Below are 18,605 nucleotides of genomic sequence, written 5' to 3' on the forward strand. Positions count from 1 at the left end.
CAGGACCCTACTCAGACTCAGTCTATGCTGGTCTTGAACTCTGAGTGCTCCTGCTTCTGCCTTATAAGCAATGGGATTTCTGCTTTACCCTACTATGCCCTGCTCTGTGAACAGAGCTTTGACCAGTAGATGTGGAAATGTAATTCAATATTAGAGTACTTGAATGTGAGGTCCTGCATTTTATCCTCTAAAAATAAGAGGATCTAAAAATAAGAGAGAAAGAAATAGAGTCTTAAAGAGCCTTGTTCCTTTTGTATTAAGTACAGGGCCGAGTAAATATCTAGATAAGTGTTATATATTGTACATAACTGTGTGTGTGTGTGTGTGTGAGTGTGTGTGTGTGTGTGTGTGTGTGTGTGTGTGTGTGTATGTGTGTGTGTATACAGGTACTTAAGGAGGCCAGCAGTGTCCCCTGGAGCTGGAGTTTCAGGCAGTTGTGACAGCCAGATATGGGTGCTGGGAACTGAACTCAGGACGTCTTCAAGAATAGTAGTGTTCCTAACCACTAAGCCATGTCTCCAGCCCTGTTTTTTGCTTATTTATTGTATGTGTATGTGCATCACATAGTTGCAGGTATTCAGGGAGGGTGTCTGATCCCAAGAGCTAGAGTTACAAGTGATTGTGAGCCACCCAGCATGGGTGCCAGGAACTAAACCTAGGTCCTCCAGAAAACAGAAAATGTTCCTAACCACTAAAGAATTTCTTCTGCCCTGTTTGCTTTTTGAGACAGGGTTTGTTATGGCCTAGACTGGCCCTGAACTTGCTATTTAACTGAGAATGACCTTGATCCTTCTGTTTCCAAGAAAGTACTGGGATTATAGGCATGCATTAGTTACCATGTCTAGTTTATGTGGTGCTAGAATTGAACCCAAAGCCTCCTGCATGCAGGCAAGCATTGTACTAAAGTACATCCTTAGTCCTTTGTTTGTTCGTTTGTTTGTTTGTTTGTTTGTTTTCATTCTGTTTGTCTAACCTGTAACTCACTATGTAGACCATACTGGCTCTCTTAGTCACTTTTATATTGCTGAATGAAGAGACACAGGAGCAAGGTAATTCAAAGAAAGCATTTAATTGTGGTCTTGCTTGCTTACAGTTTCAGAGGGTTAGTGCTTTATGGAGGAGCACATGGCAGCAAACAGGAAGAGTTCTACATCCTTATTGCTAGTGAGCAGACAGAGACAGACAGACAGACAGACACACACACACACACACACACACACACACACACACACACACACACACTGGGCTTGTTGTGACATACCTCCAACAAGGCCACATCCACTCTGACAAGGCTACACCTATCCTCTGACATTAGCTGGAGAAACATACAAATATATGATCCTATAGGGGCCAATCTCATTCAAAACTGGCATGAACTTTTGACCCGTCTGCCTGTGCATCTCAAATGCTTGGCTGCCTTAATGTCCTTTTATTTTGTGCATGTTGTCTCATCAAAATAGACTATAGAGTAACAAATACAAATTCATAAGTGAGATATTGAGCATATTGTCCATAATCTTCAGGAAATTGTTTCCACAGCTCAGTTACTGTCCCTACTGAGTGACAACAACCCAGGAGACATTGCTATAGCAAAGGGAAAGACACAAAGGCAGATAATAAAAGTTTCATTAGATCATCACCAAATCTGTAGTAATTATGTAAAACAAGCTTACAGAGAAAACTGAATTGGATTGATTTATTGTAACTATTACAAAACTTAGAGCTAGCCAGAAGGTGGTGGCACATGCCTTAATCCCAGCACTTGGAAGGCAGAGGCAAGTGGATCTCTGATTTCAAGGCCTGGTCTACTGAGCTAGGTCCAGGACAGCTAGGGCTGTCTCTAAAAATAAAACAAAGCAAATAAACAAAAAACTTAGAGCTGTTTTAAGTCTGTGTATTTCCATGAAATTGACTAGGTCTCTGTTACCCCAGCAGATAGGAGCTGCAAGATGAGGAGTTTACGGCTCTCTGGCTATATAGCAAGCTCTAGCCAACCTGGGGAACCAGACTTTCCTTCAAAACAATACAGAAAACCTGTTTGACACAGTTGTGAGTACAGAGCGCTTACTTGAGGGTAGTGATTCGTCTTTCATTTTTCTTTGTATCTTACAAGGAGTGATCAAGTACAGGTGGCTCCTTAGTATTATAATACAACCCATCAATTATTTTATTGTTTTATTATATATTTGGAGACAAAGTCTCACTGTGTAGTCTTGGCAGGACTAGAACTCTCTATGTAGACCAGGCTGGCCTTGAACTCACTGAGGTTCACCCGTCTCTGTCAGTGCTTGAGATCAAAGGTGTGCTCCACTTCTCCCAAAACAAAAACAATAATGAATGTTAAGTCCTTGGGGAACATAAAAATATAAACTATCTACTTTAGGTAAGGTATACAGTTAGTCAAAAAGTGATAAGAATATAGTCATGAATATAATTTTATGTTTTTGTCGACCTTTTGGTTTTCATGGACTGTGTGTGCACATGTGTTATGCCATACTTGGATCATGCCCATTCCAGTTATATTTTTTATATTGATCTATGTAGTCTTAACCTTTACAGGTAATTTCCATAAATATTCGGTCCAATTTCAAAGGTTTAGTTCTTCATTAAGTAAACACTGCTGTAAGAAAAAAAATACACACATAAATAAATCTATGTAGTTATTTTGATGCAGGTTCTCTTGTATCTCAGACTGGCCTTGAAGTCCATATATAGATGTGGATAACCATGAACTTCTGGTCCTCGGCTTAACTCCAAGTTCTAGGATGACAGGTGTGCACTGCCTGCTCAGTTTCATGTCGTGATAGTGCTCAAACCAGAACTTCATGCAAGCAGAGTTAAAGCCACAGCCCATTACAGATTTATTACATTTGGAGGCTTAGAACTCCAGCGTAGGTTTTACAGGGTAGGACTCAGTTTCTTTCAGGAAATGGGCCCATTTCTTTGGTGGTTGTCGACCATCTGCAAAACCAATCCTGTCATTCTCTTTAGCTATTTTTCTGTAGCCAAGTTGGCTTTCCTTCTGTTTTTCCTCTTTCAGACTGGCTTCAAACTCAGAGAACTGCCTGCCTGTGCCTCCTGAAAGTTGGGATTAGAGTGCACAACCATGCCCAGTCATATCAGTGTTCTTTTTTAACAGGTCTCACTACATAGCCCTGGCAGACCTGACACTTGATAGATAGTCCAGGCTGGCCTTGAACTCAGAGAAATCCACCTGCCTCTACCTCCCCAAAGTGCAGGGATAAAGGCGTGCACCACCATACCAGATGCAGTTTTCCCTTCCCCTTCCCCTTTCCCTGTCCCTTCCTTTTCCTTTCCCTTTCCCTCCCCTCTTTCCTTTCTTCTCAGTCCCCTTGACTTTTTTTCTTTTCTTTCTTTCTTTCTTTCTTTTTTTTTTTTTTTTTTTTTTTAACTCTTTCAAGACAGGGTTTCTCTGTAGCTTTGGAAGCTGAAGCTGTCTTGTAATTCCATCAATAGACCAGGCCGGCCTCGAACTCACAGAGATCCACTTTTCTCTGCCTCACCAGTGCTGGGAATCAAAGGCATTCGACACCACCTCCGGCTGATCTGTTTTTAGTGGCTCTTTTTTATCCCATTGATAAGAGAGGAATTCCCAAGTCTAAAGCTACGGGAGCTGCCAAACAGAACACCTGACACTAGACAATTGAGATTGGCAACATGTGTTTCTTAAATGTGAACACAGTTCAAGGGAAGATGATACTGCAAGCCAGGCACGCTGTACTGGATCTACACTTGGCAATGCAGAAAGCAGTAGCTGTGGAGGCAAGCTTCACAGTAACAAGAGGGTGGGGTGCCCTTTCGCTCTTGTAGTGAGTGTGATTGGCCAGTTTGAATCCTAGAGCTGAGATAGAAATTAAAACCTGCTGATGCAGAAGAGCCCTACCTGCTCTTCTTGATACAAAACTTGGGAGCTTTATTTACACATTCAAAGAAGGAGGGCAACCTGTGCTTAGACCATTTACACCTTCCTAATTTTACCCTAGTCAAGGTAGTACATAATCTTGAGGTTTTTTTTGGGGGGGGGCTCAAGTCTTAATATCAACTGTGATAAATTAGGGTTCCTTTCCACCCTCCTTTAGATCTCACTCTTTAGTTCAGGCTGGCCTGAAAATATGTAACCCACCTTGGCCTTGAAGTCACAGTAACTCTGCTTTAGCCTCACAAGAGCTGGGATTGCAAGCTTGAACCATCATGTTTGGCTTGGGGTTTTTCTTTTTCTTTCTTTCTTTTTTTTCTAGAGAGGGTTTCTCTGTGGCTTTGGAGGCTGTCCTGGAACTAGCTCTTGTAGACCAGGCTGGTCTCGAACTCACAGAGATCGGTCTGCCTCTGCCACTCCAGTGCTGGGATTAAAGGCCCAGCTTGGCTTGGGAATTTTTAAAGTTTATTTATTCTATATTTGGAAACTCTATCTCACTATGTAGCCCAGGCTGACCTAGAACTCAGTATTTATCCTACTCTAGCCTTGAACTTTGATCTGCCTGTCTCAGCTCCAAATGCTTGGTATACAAAAGAGGGCTGATACACCCAATTTAAGGTATTGGTCTCTCTTTTGTTTTATGTATTTATTTGTTTGTTTGTTTATCTCCCATCTCTCTGTGTAGTCTTAGCTGATCTAGAACTCACTGTGAGCCCCAGCTGGCCTTGTGGCAATGTTCTTGCCTGTCTCCTACCCCAGCTTCCAGTGCTGGGAATACAGGTATGAGACACTTTTTGTGTTTTTCATGTGGGTGGCTCTTTTGCCTGTATGTATGCCTGTGCACCACATGCACACTTGGTGCCCTTGGAGGCCAGAAGAGGGTGCTGAATTTTCTGAGACTGTAGTTCCTGGTGGTTGTAAGCTGTCATGTAGATGCAGGGACTCAAACCTCCAGAGGAGTGGGTCTTCTGGAAGAGCAGCTGGCTGATTCTCTTAACTACTGAGCTATCTTTCCAGCCCCTGATTAATTGACTTTTTTTTTTTAGGTGGAGTCTTACTGTGTCATCCTCGACGATTTACAGTTTGTAGGCTTAAATTGTCTTTCCACCTCAAACTCCTCAGTAGCTTGGACTATAGCTGTGTGCCACCACACACATCTGTGAATGGCTTAGTTGTTTTGAAACTTGTTTTTGCCAGGTGGTGGTGGTACACACTTTTAATCCCAGCACTTGGGAGGCAGAGTATCTCTGAGTTCCAGGACAGCCTGGTCTATGGAGTGAGTTTCAGGACAGCTAGGGCTACACAGAGAAACCCTATCTCAAAGAAAAGACTGAAACAGACTTTCACTTTGTGACTGAGACTGGCCTCAAACTCTCAGCAGTCTTCCTGCATCAGCCACCTGAGTACTGGAGTTAACACATCCTCCTTGGTGGTTCGTATTGCTCATAAGAGACGATACTACATTTTCCATGAAATAGGGACAGAGAACTGTAAAGAGAGTCATTTGAAATGAAGATAGAGGTGTAATAGAATAGGACAACAGGAAAATGAAGTGAGCAGAGTCAAATCTTCTTGGCGACTTTGTTGAAAATTAAATTTGTGATGGCTAAGAAAAACTTCACATAAGAGCTTGCCCTGGGTGCAGAGACCCAATTTATTTGACAGTGGGCATTTAGTGCAGCAGTTTTGGTGGGGCCCTAGAATCTGTTCACAGAATGACAACATTGTATTATGGACTTTTGTGGATGGGGGGGTGTTTTTCTTTTCTCTTTTTCTTTTTTCTTCTTCTTTTTTTCTCTTTTGGTCTTTTGAGACAGGGTTTCTCTATGTAACTGTCCTAGAACTCACTTTGTAGATCAGATGACCTCAAATTCACAAGGTCCACCCACCTGCCTCTGCATTCTGAGTGCTAGGATTAAAGGCGTGTGCCACAGTGCCTGGCTGGTTTCGGTTTTTCAAGACTGGGTTTCTCTGTGTAAAACAGCCCTGGCTGTCCTGGAATTTGCTTTGACTGGCCTCAAACTCTCAGAGATCTGGGATTAAAGGCATGAACCACCATACCCTTCATATTATGACTTTTTTAAGTTGAAAAGACAGCTTTGGTTTCTAGAAAGTTAACAAATGGTGCCTCTGAGATACATAATAGCAACATGTTTGAGTTCTGAGGATAAAGAAAAACTCTGGGCAGATGTCCAGCAGGTAAAAGTGCTTAGGACACAACCTATGTTTCTTTCCCCAAAGCCATGATGGAAGGAGAAAACTGACTTTTGAAAGTTGTCCTCTGACCCCACATACCTGCTATGGTACACCCACTCTTACTCAAAAACTCATCAATAACAATTTTTTAAAGATTTATTTATGTATCACATATACAGTGTTCTCCCTGCATGTATTCCTCCCTGCAGGCCAGAAGAGGGCACCAGACTTCATTACAGATGGTTGCAAGCCACCACCATGTGGTTGCTGGGAATTGAACTCAGGACCTGGAAGAACAGGCAGCATTCTTAACTCCTGAGCATCTCTCCAGCCCTCTCAATAATAAATTTTAAAAGGATAATACACATTCTTAAATGCATGAGGCAAAGTACTTGCTTTATACTGATAGGCCAGCTCTGCCACCACTTCCAGTGAGGTAAGGATGAAAGATGGGGAGAATTCTGTGAAAAGGAAGGGTCTGGGAAAGCATTTTCACATAGGTCAGACTCTTAGAAGAACTTTCCTCTGAGAAATTGGCCATGTGACAGATGGGGCCAAAGAAGGAATAGAAAATTCAGAGCCTAAATATTGACAGTGATATCGAGACCAAGTAAACAGAATTGGCAGAAGCAAAAAACAACTTTTTTTAATTTTTTTCTTTTTGGCTTTTCAAGACAGAGTTTCTCTGTGTAGCCCTGGCTGTCCTAGAGCTTGCTCTGTGACCAGGCTGCCTCTGCCTCCCAAGTGCTGGAATTAAAGGCAAGCACCACCATCATCCAGCCAAAAAAAAAAAAAAAAAAAGAGGATGTGGGGCTGGAGAAATGGCTCAGTGGTTAACAGCACCGCTCTTCCAAAGGTCCTGAGTTCAATTCCCAGAACCACATGGCAGCTCACACCTGTCTAGTACCATATTCTGGTATGCAGATGTACATGCAGACAAAGTGTTCGTATACATAAAATACACAAATCTTTAAAGAAAAAAGGATGTGAACTGGGTGTGATGGTGGACACCTTTAAACCCCACACTTGGGAGGATTCAGAGGCAGGCAGATCTCTGTGAATTCAAGGCCAGAGTTCCAGGACAGACAGAGAAGCCCTGTCCTGGGGGGTGAGAGAGGGGATTGTGTGGTGCTGGTTGGAACCCACGGTTTCATACATAGATTAACACTATCTCTGAATTACACTATACTCACCTAGCACTCCAGAGGCAGAGGCAAAGCTGATCTCTGATTTCAGGGCCATGGTGAATACACAGTGAATTTAGACTAGCAGGCAGCCAGGGCTACCTAGTGAAATCCTGTCTTAAAAAAAAATAAATAAAAGGGGGCTGGAGAGATGGCTCAGAAGTTAAGAGCACTGACAGCTCTCCCAAAGGACCTGAGTTCAATTCCCAGCCTCCATATGGCAGTTTACAACTATCTATGACTCCAGGCCCAAGTAATCCAACACCCTCAAACAAGTGCCACCAATCCTGTGGGGCAGGCCGACCAGCACTCAGCGACCAAAAGGGTTAAGGCACCGAGTCCCGCCCCCGTCCAGGATTGGCGGCTTCAGGGGGCGTGGCCGGAGGGCGGGCCCGCGTTTGCCGCAGCCGCTGGTGGGCGGGGCGGGCGCGAGGCGGGAGGGGCCAAGAGCGGAGCCGGGCCGCGCCGCGCGCCCAGTGGGGCGGGCTTCGGGCTGCGCCAGAGAGTGGGGCAGCTGTCGCTGGTGTCTGAGCCTCTGCTCCGGACTCTGAGGCAGTGAGTAAGTGGTACAGGCCTGCCGGGGCGCCCCTCCAGGTTCTTCCTCGGGTCACCATGCCCGCTGCTTCGCGTGCCGCTTCTAGCCGGTGGGAAGCTGGGGAGGGGGCGCGTCCCGCTGCTAGGGTACCGGGAGTTGGGGGGTTGAGACCGATGATGTCATGGACGCTTTACCCGGCGGGGCGGGAGAGGGGGGTGGCGGCCGGAGGGGGTGCGGCCCGGATTATGTCACCTCTTCTCTCTGCACCCCGCCCCCCCCCCCCGGGCCACGCTCGTTGGTGGGGACCGAGGAAGATTTGGGTAGAATATCTCCAACCGCAGAGACCTCTGTGGCACCTTTGCAGAGATTTGTGGCTAGGGTCTGTGTGTTAGTGAATGTCGACCCCCCAACCCCCCCCCCGCGCGCATACACACACACACACACATACACACATGCACAGCAGAGGCAGGCTCCTATGTGAGCGGGTGGGTGGGGGTGTGCTGTCAGTACCCTCAGCCCTTAAGCATTGGCTTCATCACAGCCCTGATCCAGGGGATGGGCCTTTCCCCCTGCAAGTGCCCATGTTTCCAAGGGAAAATGGATCTCCCTCTTACATCCCAACCAAGAAGTTCTGCTCCCTGAATCCCTTCCCTTAATCCTTCCTGGAAGCCCTTCCTTATTTCTCTGTCTGAATTTATTTCCTACTTGCATTGCTCATAACCAACATCCCAAATGCCTTGCATTTTCTTGATGTCAGGGCCCAGAGATCCCTAAAGACATCTTTTATGGCCTGAGGTAACACAGGCTTTCTATGGGGAGGCTACACAGTGAAATATCCCTGGGGCATCCTGAGCAAAGTGCTCCAAGAACCCTGGGGTATCAAGGATGCTCAGCTGAGAAGGAGTATTTGGACTGGTTCCAGAAGAATATAGCATGGGCAGAGAGCTGAGAATAGGTTGTATGTGGAGTGAAGAGCTCATGTCAGGAGAAATACGGGATGGCTATCAGGAGGGGCCTTAAGGACTCAGCTACAGGCTCTACTTGGTTGTGGGTGCCAGAAAGAAAAACAGGCATTTGACACATGTTTCCTTCTTTAAATTGCTGTAAGGTAAGTGTGAGAATCTGAGGTGGAATAGTCTGCATGAGGTTCCATTCCTAATCAGTTGAGCTGTGATTTATACCTGGAGCCGATGCTGCTAGAACTCTATTGCCCTGCTCCCGGAAGGAAGGGTTTAGACAGAGTTCATTTGGCCCCTTTGACCACTAGTATTATAGTATCACAGGCACTGAGAGTTGATAGAACAGAAACAGAGACAGGCTCAGGCAACAGACTATCATCCCAGAGTGATGCTGTTCAACTGCCCTTGTCTATTATGTTACCTCGGCTAGTCCAGGAGCCTGGCCTACAGAGGGAGCTCAGCCCTTCCTCTCCCCTCAGTTCCTACTTACAGGGAAATACATTCCTCTCTGTGCTCTTCCAGCTCTCTATTTGGGTTTTGAGGAAAGAATTTGCAGGAGCTCAAGGCTCGAAGAGGCAAAAGACAGGGAATAGTTCCAAGAGGTTGACTATGACAGGTTAGATTCATGGCAAGGAGCTCCATGGGAGTTGCCTACCAGTTGACTGCAGAGTAGCCCTCATGTGGAGCATGAGGAGGGTGGCTCAGGACAAAGTCTAGGACCCTAAACATCTGAGTTTGACAAGGATCTATCCAGAGGAAGAATAAAGCAGAGTGACTCATGACCACCTCCAAACTGGTCTGATTCTCCTCCCTTGGAACTCAGAAAGAAGTGTGCTCTGCAGTTATTTATAAAGCGCCTTCCCAAACATTCATCATGTTATTCCCTGTCACTCAAAATCAACATGGTCACTCCTGCTGTGTGCTCCCTCCTCCGCCCCAGCCTCTAGTGCAGCTCCCTTGCTAGTCCTCTTGCTGTATCTCACTGGTGGTATCTGCCTTCAGTGCCTCCCAAGTGCTGGGGTTAAAGGCGTGCGCCACCAGTGCCCGGCCAAGTGTTCCTATCAGATTTTTAATTCCTATCAGAATTTTGGCTTTTGGTGAAGTGTATGTATGCATGCACAGAGAGGGATGGTGGGTGTCCCGCTCCATCATTCTCTGCCTCATTCACTTGGGACTCTGAACCTGGAATTAGGCTGGCAGTGAGCAAATCTCAGCCACCCTCCATTCTCTGCCCTCCATAGTGCTGAGGTTACAGGCACTGGCACAGCCACAACTCTGGCTTTGTATGTGGCTGCTGGGGATTCAAACTCAGGTTCTCATGCTCATGTAGCAGGTGCTCTTACTCACTGAACCATCTCCCTAGTCTGTTGGTTTATTATTATACTTTTCCTTTTTTTTTTTTTCTTTTTGAGACAGGATCTAATGTAGCCTAGACTGGGCTCAAACTCAGTTTGTACTCAAGGCAGACCTTGAGCTCTTGATCCCCCTGCCTCTGCCTTCGTGCCACCACATCAAGCTTTTAGGGTTAATTTAAAAATAAAAAGTCCTTTGATTCCAAACATTTTGTTTTGTTTTGTTTGGACAGCTCTGTAGCTTTGGAGCCTGTCCTGGGCCAGGCTGGCCTCAAACTCTTGTGCGGCCTCCACCCCCCCCCACTCCCCCACCCCCCGTGATTCCTAACTTTCTTAGGCCTCCTTTGACTTCTTCCTCCCAACCATTTTTTCCTTTTTCACTTTATTTATTTGTATTTTATGTACATTGGTATTTTGCTCAGATTATTTGTCTATTTGAGGGTGTGACTTCAGTTGTGAGCTGCCATGTGGGTGCTGGGGATTGAACCCTGGTCCTCTGGAAGAGCATCGAGTACTCTTAACTGCTGTCCTCTTTTAACAGGGAACTCGGCTATCTCTCCTCAGCACCTTTCCATCCCCATTGTTGGTCTGCTTTGACTTGCACCACTTTCTAAAACCATCTTGACATAGACATCGGTGATGTTTTCAGCTGCTAGTCCAGGCTGCACTCTCCAGTTCCAGTCTTACCTTCTGGGCCCTTCCTTTATCTTTCAACACTAGAAACTGCCCTTGTATTCTTTTTCCTTTTTCCCCTCCCTGCCTGTCTCTCTCGTTTTTGCTTTGTTTCTTTATTTTTTTATGATGCAGTCTCACTTGGTTGTCAGAGTTGTATCAGATTTCTGAGATCACGTGATTTCCCCCCAAGTAGCCCAGGCTGCTCCCCCCTGCCTTTCTTCCTTCTCACCCTCCTCTTCTTCCTGATTGTTTGTTTGTTTGTTTGTTTGTACTAGGGATCGAATCTAGGGTCTTGCACTTAGTAGAGAAGTAGTCGATCACGGATCACTTTAATTCTGCTGTAAGACAGGGTCTCACTAAATTGCTCAGGCTGGCCTTGAATTTGTAAGCTTTGTTTCAGAACCCTGAGTAGAAGAGATCATGGGCTTGCCCTAGGCTGGTTAGTGCCCCTGTTTTGAATTCCCCTCCCCATTCTGGCCTTCAGGCACTGTCTCTTGGACGTTGTCCTGCACCCACACCGCTTCCCAGACTTACAGGGGCACTACCGCCCTGCTTGCTGCTAGGCCCACCCACACCACTCTTGGGTGCTAACAATCTCAGTCTTTCCACCCTGTGAAAGGTATCTTTGGGTCTTCTCAAAAACACCTATTTCGCCTAAGCAATCTCTCCCTGTCATGTTAATGATGTCACACCCACACTGGTGCCCTAGCCTCTTCTCATGTTCCCTCCACCTGAGCTCCAGCTGCATGAGGATTTGCCAGTTCTTCCTGTAACCATGCCTGGGCCTCTCTCTTGGCTTCACGCCTCAGGCCATTCAATCTTCACCCTGCCAGTCCCAGCTATTCTGTACATTGAACTCAGTGAGGATAAGAGAGGGTGGGAGGGGGTTTCAAGGTTGAGAGCTAGCAGGCTAGAGCATCTCCCAAGTGGAGGCAGCAGGAGCTAGGATAAGGCAAAAGAGGCTGAGTGCACAAATGCAAAGAGGCCTCACTCTTGGGGTGGTACACTTGTACATCTTGCACCTCAGCGTTTCCCTAGGTCCTTCCTATGCCCAGTGTCAGGCTGCACATGGGCGCAGAATGGCCAAAAAGAGGAGGGTGGCAACTGTGCTGTTTTCCACACCTGTGGGGATAGGCACTGAATGAATTTCCACAATGTCGATGGCCAGCTTGCTAGTGAACTTACCCCTCTACCTAGAGCTACAAAGTATATTGTGGCCAGAAAAAAAATTGAAGGGCACATGTGTGGTCAACCTCCTTAGGTTTGGAGCCCAACAGGAAAGATGCAGCATTAGGATTAGGCATCTGGGTAGAAGGAGGTCTACAGAGCAGTCAATGGACCTCTTAACTTTAATAGGGAAAAAGGCTGCCCTGCCTGCTTTCTGGGGTTTACAGGCCTGAAAAGCATGCCTCTTTCATGACTGACACATATTCGAGCTATTAGAGCCTCTGCCAGTGGCTGGGATTTGCCTGGTATCCCTGCCCACCTATATTATACAGATATCCGGACAGGTGTTCCAAGGTGCTGATTTGAGACAAAAGAACCAGGAAGCAAGCTAGGCCTCTTTGAGCAGGAGGCCTTGCTCCCCCTACTGTGGGTAAGCTTTGAGGGAGAGCACACCCAACAGACTGGCTTAGAGGACTTCATGGTCAACTGAACGGGGTCAAGGTCCAAAGGGAAGGGGCGTGTGGAGGAATGGCTAATCCAAAACTCTTCCTGGTGGTACTGCATTCTTAGCAGGGTTCAGCAGGCTTGGAATCCTCAGGGGTCATCATCGCTGGTTGCACAAGTCCCGCCCCTCCACCCACCTGTGGGGGAAACCGGGGTGGGGGGGAGGAGCTGGCTGCTGGTGCCGTGTCCCTGCCCCGGTCTCTGCCACTTTACAGATTGCTGTGGAGCACTATCTCAGGGAGTGGGGCACTCTGGGGCCAGTCCTTCACGGGGCCAATTTAGGAAAACCTCTGGGAAGGCTCCCTTGCCACCTGCTGCAGCGGCAGCCCGTGTACGTCGGTCTGCATAACGACGGCTGCGCCCACCGGCGACCTTGGCGCAGGCCTCAGCGGCAGCTCCGCCCACCCAGCTCCAAGACTGGCTTCTTTCCCTCGCCTGCCGCCTCCGGGCACCTGGCGCGCGGCAGCTCGGTTTTTAATTCTTCCCATTTCACAGAGGAGAAAACTGTGCTACGGGATGGCTTGGTCGGCAAGTCCAAAGTCACGCAGCTGGTTCCGGCCTAGCCCGGATTTCCACAGTGAGCCACATGGCCCCTGCAGACTCGGCCTCGGAGGGTCCCAAGCTTGAGGACCCGCCAGCCCACCACCTCTTTGGAAAGGTAAGGAAAGATGTCTCTCCTGTAGTTAGCTTTCACCTTATTTACCATTTTAGCTCGGGGGCTGGGAAAGACCCCAGGTTGTCAGGTTTTTTTTTTTTTTTTTTTGTTTTTTTGTTTTTGTATAGAGTTATTGTGTCTCTCCTTTAACCTCCCAGGTTCCCTATTGGATTCAGGTACTGCTGTCCACAACCAGTCCCATGTTTCCAGCCCAGGAAGCTGGAATATAGGAATCATGACCCGGGGTCAATCTAATGAAAACTAAACTCTGGGTGTTGTAGCGCAGTTAAGTCGCTGAGTCTGGGAGGCTCGTGGGTGGAGTGGGTTTAAGCAGTGAGCCCAGCTGAGAAGGTGCCTTGGGAGCCTGGTTACCCTGGCGTCCACTGTAAGGCACACAGACAAAGGGGCCCAGGCCGACTTGCTTGCTGCTGGGGGTGGATTCTGACCTCGCTGCCTTCCCACTTGTGCCCACAGTGCCCTTCTGGTTCAGTCATGGCGAAGCTGGAGACATTACCTGTGCGCGCTGATCCAGGGAGGGACCCTCTCCTGGCCTTTGCCCCCCGGCCTTCTGAGCTTGGACCCCCAGATCCCCGCCTGACCATGGGCAGTGTGGGTAGTGGGGTTACCCATGCCCAGGAGTTTCCTATGAAAAGCGTGGGCACTCGAACAGGGGGTGGGGGCAGCCAGGGCAGTTTCCCTGGTCCAAGAAGCGGCGGTAGTGGAGCCAGCAGGGAGAGACCTGGCCGCTACCCATCAGAGGACAAGGTTCTCGCCAACTCTCTCTACCTCAATGGCGAGCTGCGGGGCAGCGACCACACAGATGTCTGTGGTAATGTGGTGGGCGGCAGTGGGGGCGGCAACAGCAGTGGAGGCAGCGACAAGGCTCCTCCACAATATCGTGAACCCAATCACCCACCCAAGCTCCTGACCACCTCTGGCAAGCTAGACCAGGTTAGTCCCCAGGACCTGAGCGCCTCATAGCCTGGTTTAGAGTGTGTGTGTGTGGGGGGGTGTCAAGAGGCGAGGTTATAACGGGTGGAGCTTCTTAGGGGGAATATGGGAGCCTGGATGAAAGCCATTGTGGGAGTTGTGGAGGGCAATCCTGGGGCTGTCTCACTTGGGGGTCCAGGACAGAGATGGCGTGTGGGAGACTTGAGGTGGAGCCTCAGATGGGGAGACTTGGTTTGGAGATCTATAATAGGGGCAGGAGGTAGCTTGTGAACAAGTCTTGGACATAAGGAAGGGGAGGGGCCAAGGATGAGCTCAGTCTGATGCCTCTTCCCCCTTCCTTTTATGCAGTGCTCAGAGCCACTAGTTCGGCCATCAGCCTTCAAGCCTGTTGTACCCAAGAACTTTCATTCAATGCAGAACTTGTGTCCTCCACAGACCAATGGGACCCCGGAGGGACGACAGGGCCCTGCTGGCCTCAAGGGCGGACTGGACAAGTCTCGGACCATGACCCCAGCGGGTGGGAGCGGGGGTGGCCTCTCAGACTCAGGCCGGAACTCACTCACAAGCTTGCCTACCTATAGTCCCAGCTATAGCCAGCATCTGGCACCCCTCAGTGCTTCCACCAGCCAGATCAACCGTATTGGCACTGCTGGTTATAGCAGCAGCAGCGGTGGGGGGTCAGGTTACCAAGATCTGGGGACCTCTGACAGTGGGCGGGCCTCCAGTAAGAGTGGGTCGTCATCATCCATGGGGCGGTCAGGCCACCTGGGATCTGGGGAGGGTGGGAGCGGGGGCCTGCCTTTTGCAGCCTGTTCACCACCCTCGCCCAGTGCACTGATCCAGGAGTTGGAGGAGCGGCTGTGGGAGAAGGAGCAGGAGGTGGCAGCCCTGCGGCGCAGCCTGGAACAGAGTGAGGCGGCAGTGGCCCAGGTGTTGGAGGAGCGGCAGAAGGCATGGGAACGTGAGCTAACTGAGCTCCGGCAGGGCTGCAATGGGAAGCTGCAGCAGGTGGCCCGCCGCGCCCAGCGTGCTCAGCAGGGTCTCCAGCTGCAAGTGCTGCGGCTACAGCAGGACAAGAAGCAGCTGCAGGAGGAGGCAGCCCAGCTGATGAGGCAGCGGGAGGAGCTAGAGGACAAGGTGGCCGCCTGCCAGAAGGAGCAGGCCGACTTCCTGCCCCGGATGGAGGAAACTAAGTGGGAGGTGCGGGCTGGGGGGCTTAGATCTTCCCTCTCTTCCTCTGGAGACCCCAGAGCAGCAACTTTTGCTACTGTGTAGTGGGGGGGTGGATGGGGGGGAGTTGTGAAAAGAGTAGGACGAAATCAGTCCAGAGTGACTGTGAGAACAGAGGCTGCCCTTGGGCTGTATCAGATCCGATGAGTCGCAAGGCAAGGAGTAAGGCAGGGAACCTCCTGGGGGGCTGAGCCTGAGTCCAGGGGAAGCCCCAATGCCTCTGGGGCTAGATCTGGGAGCTGGGTTGAGGTAAGCCTTTACTTACTCCCTTGGCTCTGCCTTTACCCTGGTTTCTGCTTCCACCTGCCCCTGTCCAGGTGTGCCAGAAGGCCGGTGAGATTTCCCTCCTGAAGCAGCAACTGAAGGACTCCCAGGCTGATGTGTCGCAGAAGTTGAGTGAGATCGTGGGTCTGCGCTCACAGCTTCGGGAGGGTAGGGCCTCACTCCGGGAGAAGGAGGAGCAGCTGATCAGCTTAAGGGACTCCTTTGGCAGCAAACAAGCCAGCCTGGAGCTGAGTGAAGGCGAGCTGCCCACTGCCTGCATCAAGCCTGCACTGACCCCTGTGGACCTGGCCGAGCCACAAGAGGCACTGGCTTCCTGTGAGAGTGATGAGGCCAAGATGCGCAGGCAGGCTGGGGTAGCAGCTGCTGCTTCCCTAGTTTCTGTTGATGGGGAAGTGGATGCTGGGGGAGAGGGTGGGACCCGGGCCCTGCGCAGGGAGGTCGGGAGGCTGCAGGCGGAGCTGGCTGCCGAGCGGCGCGCCCGGGAGCGCCAGGGCGCCAGCTTTGCAGAAGAGCGCCGGGTATGGTTGGAGGAGAAGGAGAAGGTCATTGAGTACCAGAAGCAGCTCCAGCTGAGTTATGTGGAGATGTACCAGCGCAACCAGCAGCTGGAGCGGCGACTTAGGGAGCGTGGGGCAGCAGGGGGTGCCAGCACGCCTACTCCGCAGCATGGCGAGGAGAAGAAAGCCTGGACTCCCTCCCGCCTTGAGCGCATCGAGTCCACAGAAATCTGATCCTCTATCTGTGTGCACAGCCTTCAGACAAGTGCCCAGTCTGAAGGTCGGAGTCACCAGTGTCCCCTTCCATCCATTTCCTTTTCCCATGTGTGCTGCATATCCCCAGACCAAAGAGGTTCTCAAAGCAGCTGTGACCGGTCCCTTATCCCCGTCCATGCAGCTCCAGCACTGCCTTTGTGGGTAGCCACCCCAGATCCTCCTGCTAAGGAGAGTCTGGGGGAGGGCTTGGGGGTGAGGTCCCAGGTGCAGGGAGCATGCTCCTTTTCTGGGAAGCCCCTTGTTGGAGATGGAGGCAGCAGGCTTGCCTTGCCAGGAAGTACCCCAGCCTCCTTCCCGGATCTTGGGCCACCGTTGCTGGCCACCCAGTGTCCAGTGCTACTGTCTGTACTCTCCTCCTAGGCCACACAGCCTGAAGGAGCCTGCATGGGTCTACCAATGCTGACAGACCCTAGGCTCCTGGTCTCTCTCCTTCATGTGGTGTTCTCCTTCCCCAAGCAGATAGCAGAAGTAGGAGCAGATGGCCTGCCTGTGGTTAAGAGGGCTACCTACCCAACCCCCAGCAAGGTATCTTTGGCTCAGGCTTTAGAGCCTAGACTAGTCCTGAGCATGTGTCCCTCTGTGTGTATTGAGGGAGGGGAGAGTTGGGGTTGGAAGCTCAGTACCAGGGTAGATCCACCTTCCTATTCCTGGAAAGGATCACCTGAAGGCTTCTTTGCCCCACCCTCAGCCTCTGGCCAGGATCATACAAGGTTATATTCCCCTGCCGCTTGGTTGACCCCACCATTCTCAGGCTCACTGTTCAGCTCTAATTATAGCTATGAAGTGCTACCTGCCTCTTAGGTATTGTTTGCCCTATTTCGGAGGTCAGATGGATGTCTGCTGTCTTGTGTTTTCCCTCCCTGTCTCCCCCAGCCACCTGCTTTCACACTCACATCATCTTCCCAGGCTGCCTTTTCTTCCAAGTCTCACCGTTTCTCCCAGCAGAGCGCTCTGCTTGATTTTTGGTGCACTGCTCACTCCCCAGCTCCACTGGCCCAAGTCTGAGCCTGGGCCCCTTGTTTTAAGGGGGCCAGTCAGGGTTGGATATGACTGCCCCTGAAGAACAAGGCTAACCTTTGAGGATCACCCTCTGGTTGCTTGTCAGACTCTTGAGTTGGCTCATTTGTCCGGGAAAGGATGGCTGGTATGGGTTGGGACAGTCAATGTCACTTCCTTATCTAGGATCTCTCAGAGTCTATCTCCCCAAGGCAGGCAGGGAAATTCTAATTTCTCTTTTAAGAAAGTAAATTTCCAATTCACCAGCAATAACAATCAGAGGAGACTTGGCCCTCAGTCCTTGTATTTCTCTTTTTCACTCCCTCTTCCAGCTCCAAGATGGAATTTTGGGGTCTGGATGGAGAGGGTTGGTAACTGCTGTGAGTAAGTCCCTCAACCCCTGACCAGCCTCCTCCCACGACTGGTGACTGTTTAACAAGCTGTGCACACCCCCTCAAAAACAGGAGTGCCCTGTTTGTGGCCGCCAGCCCTCTGCACAGCTCCTTCTGGGTGGTCCTCAACAGGTTTTTGACCTTAATTGAAGGCCGCTCTGACAACCACTGCCCACTCCTCAAATCCCTCACTGCACCTGCTCCAGACCCAGAGCCTGGTCCACAGAGACTGGGATAAGGCACTAACACAAAACAAAGTAGAAATGGGGGGAGAGAAAAAAGTATGAACAGCTTTGGAATGTCCAATCACAAAATAAATTATATATAAATATATAAATATAAATATATATATATATCTACCATATGTGATGGAAAGACTTTTCATTTTCCTTTCCCAAAGAAATAAATTGGAGAAGCCTCTTAAATGGCATTCTGTGGCCAGCTTGTATCTTTGCAAGTATGGGAGGTAAGGCTTGGGGGCGTAGGCAAAGCTGGAACAAACCGTCTCCAGAGGAGGCATGGGACCAGAGGACCTTGTTGTGCTAGGCAAAGAGACTGGCTCAAAGCTCAAAGCTTCCATGTTTGTCCAGCAATCATGGTTCTACCTTTCCTACCAATGGGGGTGGGGAGTTGGGGAGGTTTTCTCTTCAGCTCAGGCAGTTAGCAGTGTTACCAGCTGGCTCTAGCTCAGGAGCTGTACAGTAAGCTGCTGTCTAGAAGGCAGGTGATATGAGACAGTTAGTGCAGCCTGTAGTCACTTAAAACACCACACAGTGAAGCTGGGCATTGGTGGCATTTGCCTTTAATCCCAGAG

The 18,605-nt window shown here is 49.6% G+C and overlaps 1 protein-coding gene across 3 annotated transcripts; it reads left to right on the forward strand.

Moving 5' to 3' along the window:
• The first annotated feature begins 7,740 nt into the window (after positions 1-7,740).
• On the forward strand, positions 7,741-18,221 carry Lzts3 (leucine zipper tumor suppressor family member 3). Of its 3 annotated transcripts, none has more exons than XM_051183373.1 (5): positions 7,741-7,876; positions 13,005-13,167; positions 13,639-14,115; positions 14,464-15,315; positions 15,663-18,221. In XM_051183373.1, exons 2-5 carry the CDS (start codon positions 13,096-13,098, stop codon positions 16,359-16,361), a joined length of 2,100 nt encoding a protein of 699 aa, XP_051039330.1. In that variant the 5' UTR covers positions 7,741-7,876; positions 13,005-13,095; the 3' UTR covers positions 16,362-18,221. The 3 variants fall into 3 exon arrangements, with proteins under 3 accessions (XP_051039330.1, XP_051039332.1, XP_051039331.1); XM_051183375.1 differs by having other exon boundaries at positions 14,464-15,252; XM_051183374.1 differs by having other exon boundaries at positions 7,757-7,872.
• The last annotated feature ends 384 nt before the right edge of the window (positions 18,222-18,605 follow it).

The sequence above is a fragment of the Phodopus roborovskii genome, unplaced genomic scaffold, assembly GCF_943737965.1.
Source record: "Phodopus roborovskii unplaced genomic scaffold, PHOROB, whole genome shotgun sequence".
NCBI classification, from domain to species: Eukaryota; Metazoa; Chordata; class Mammalia; order Rodentia; family Cricetidae; genus Phodopus; species Phodopus roborovskii.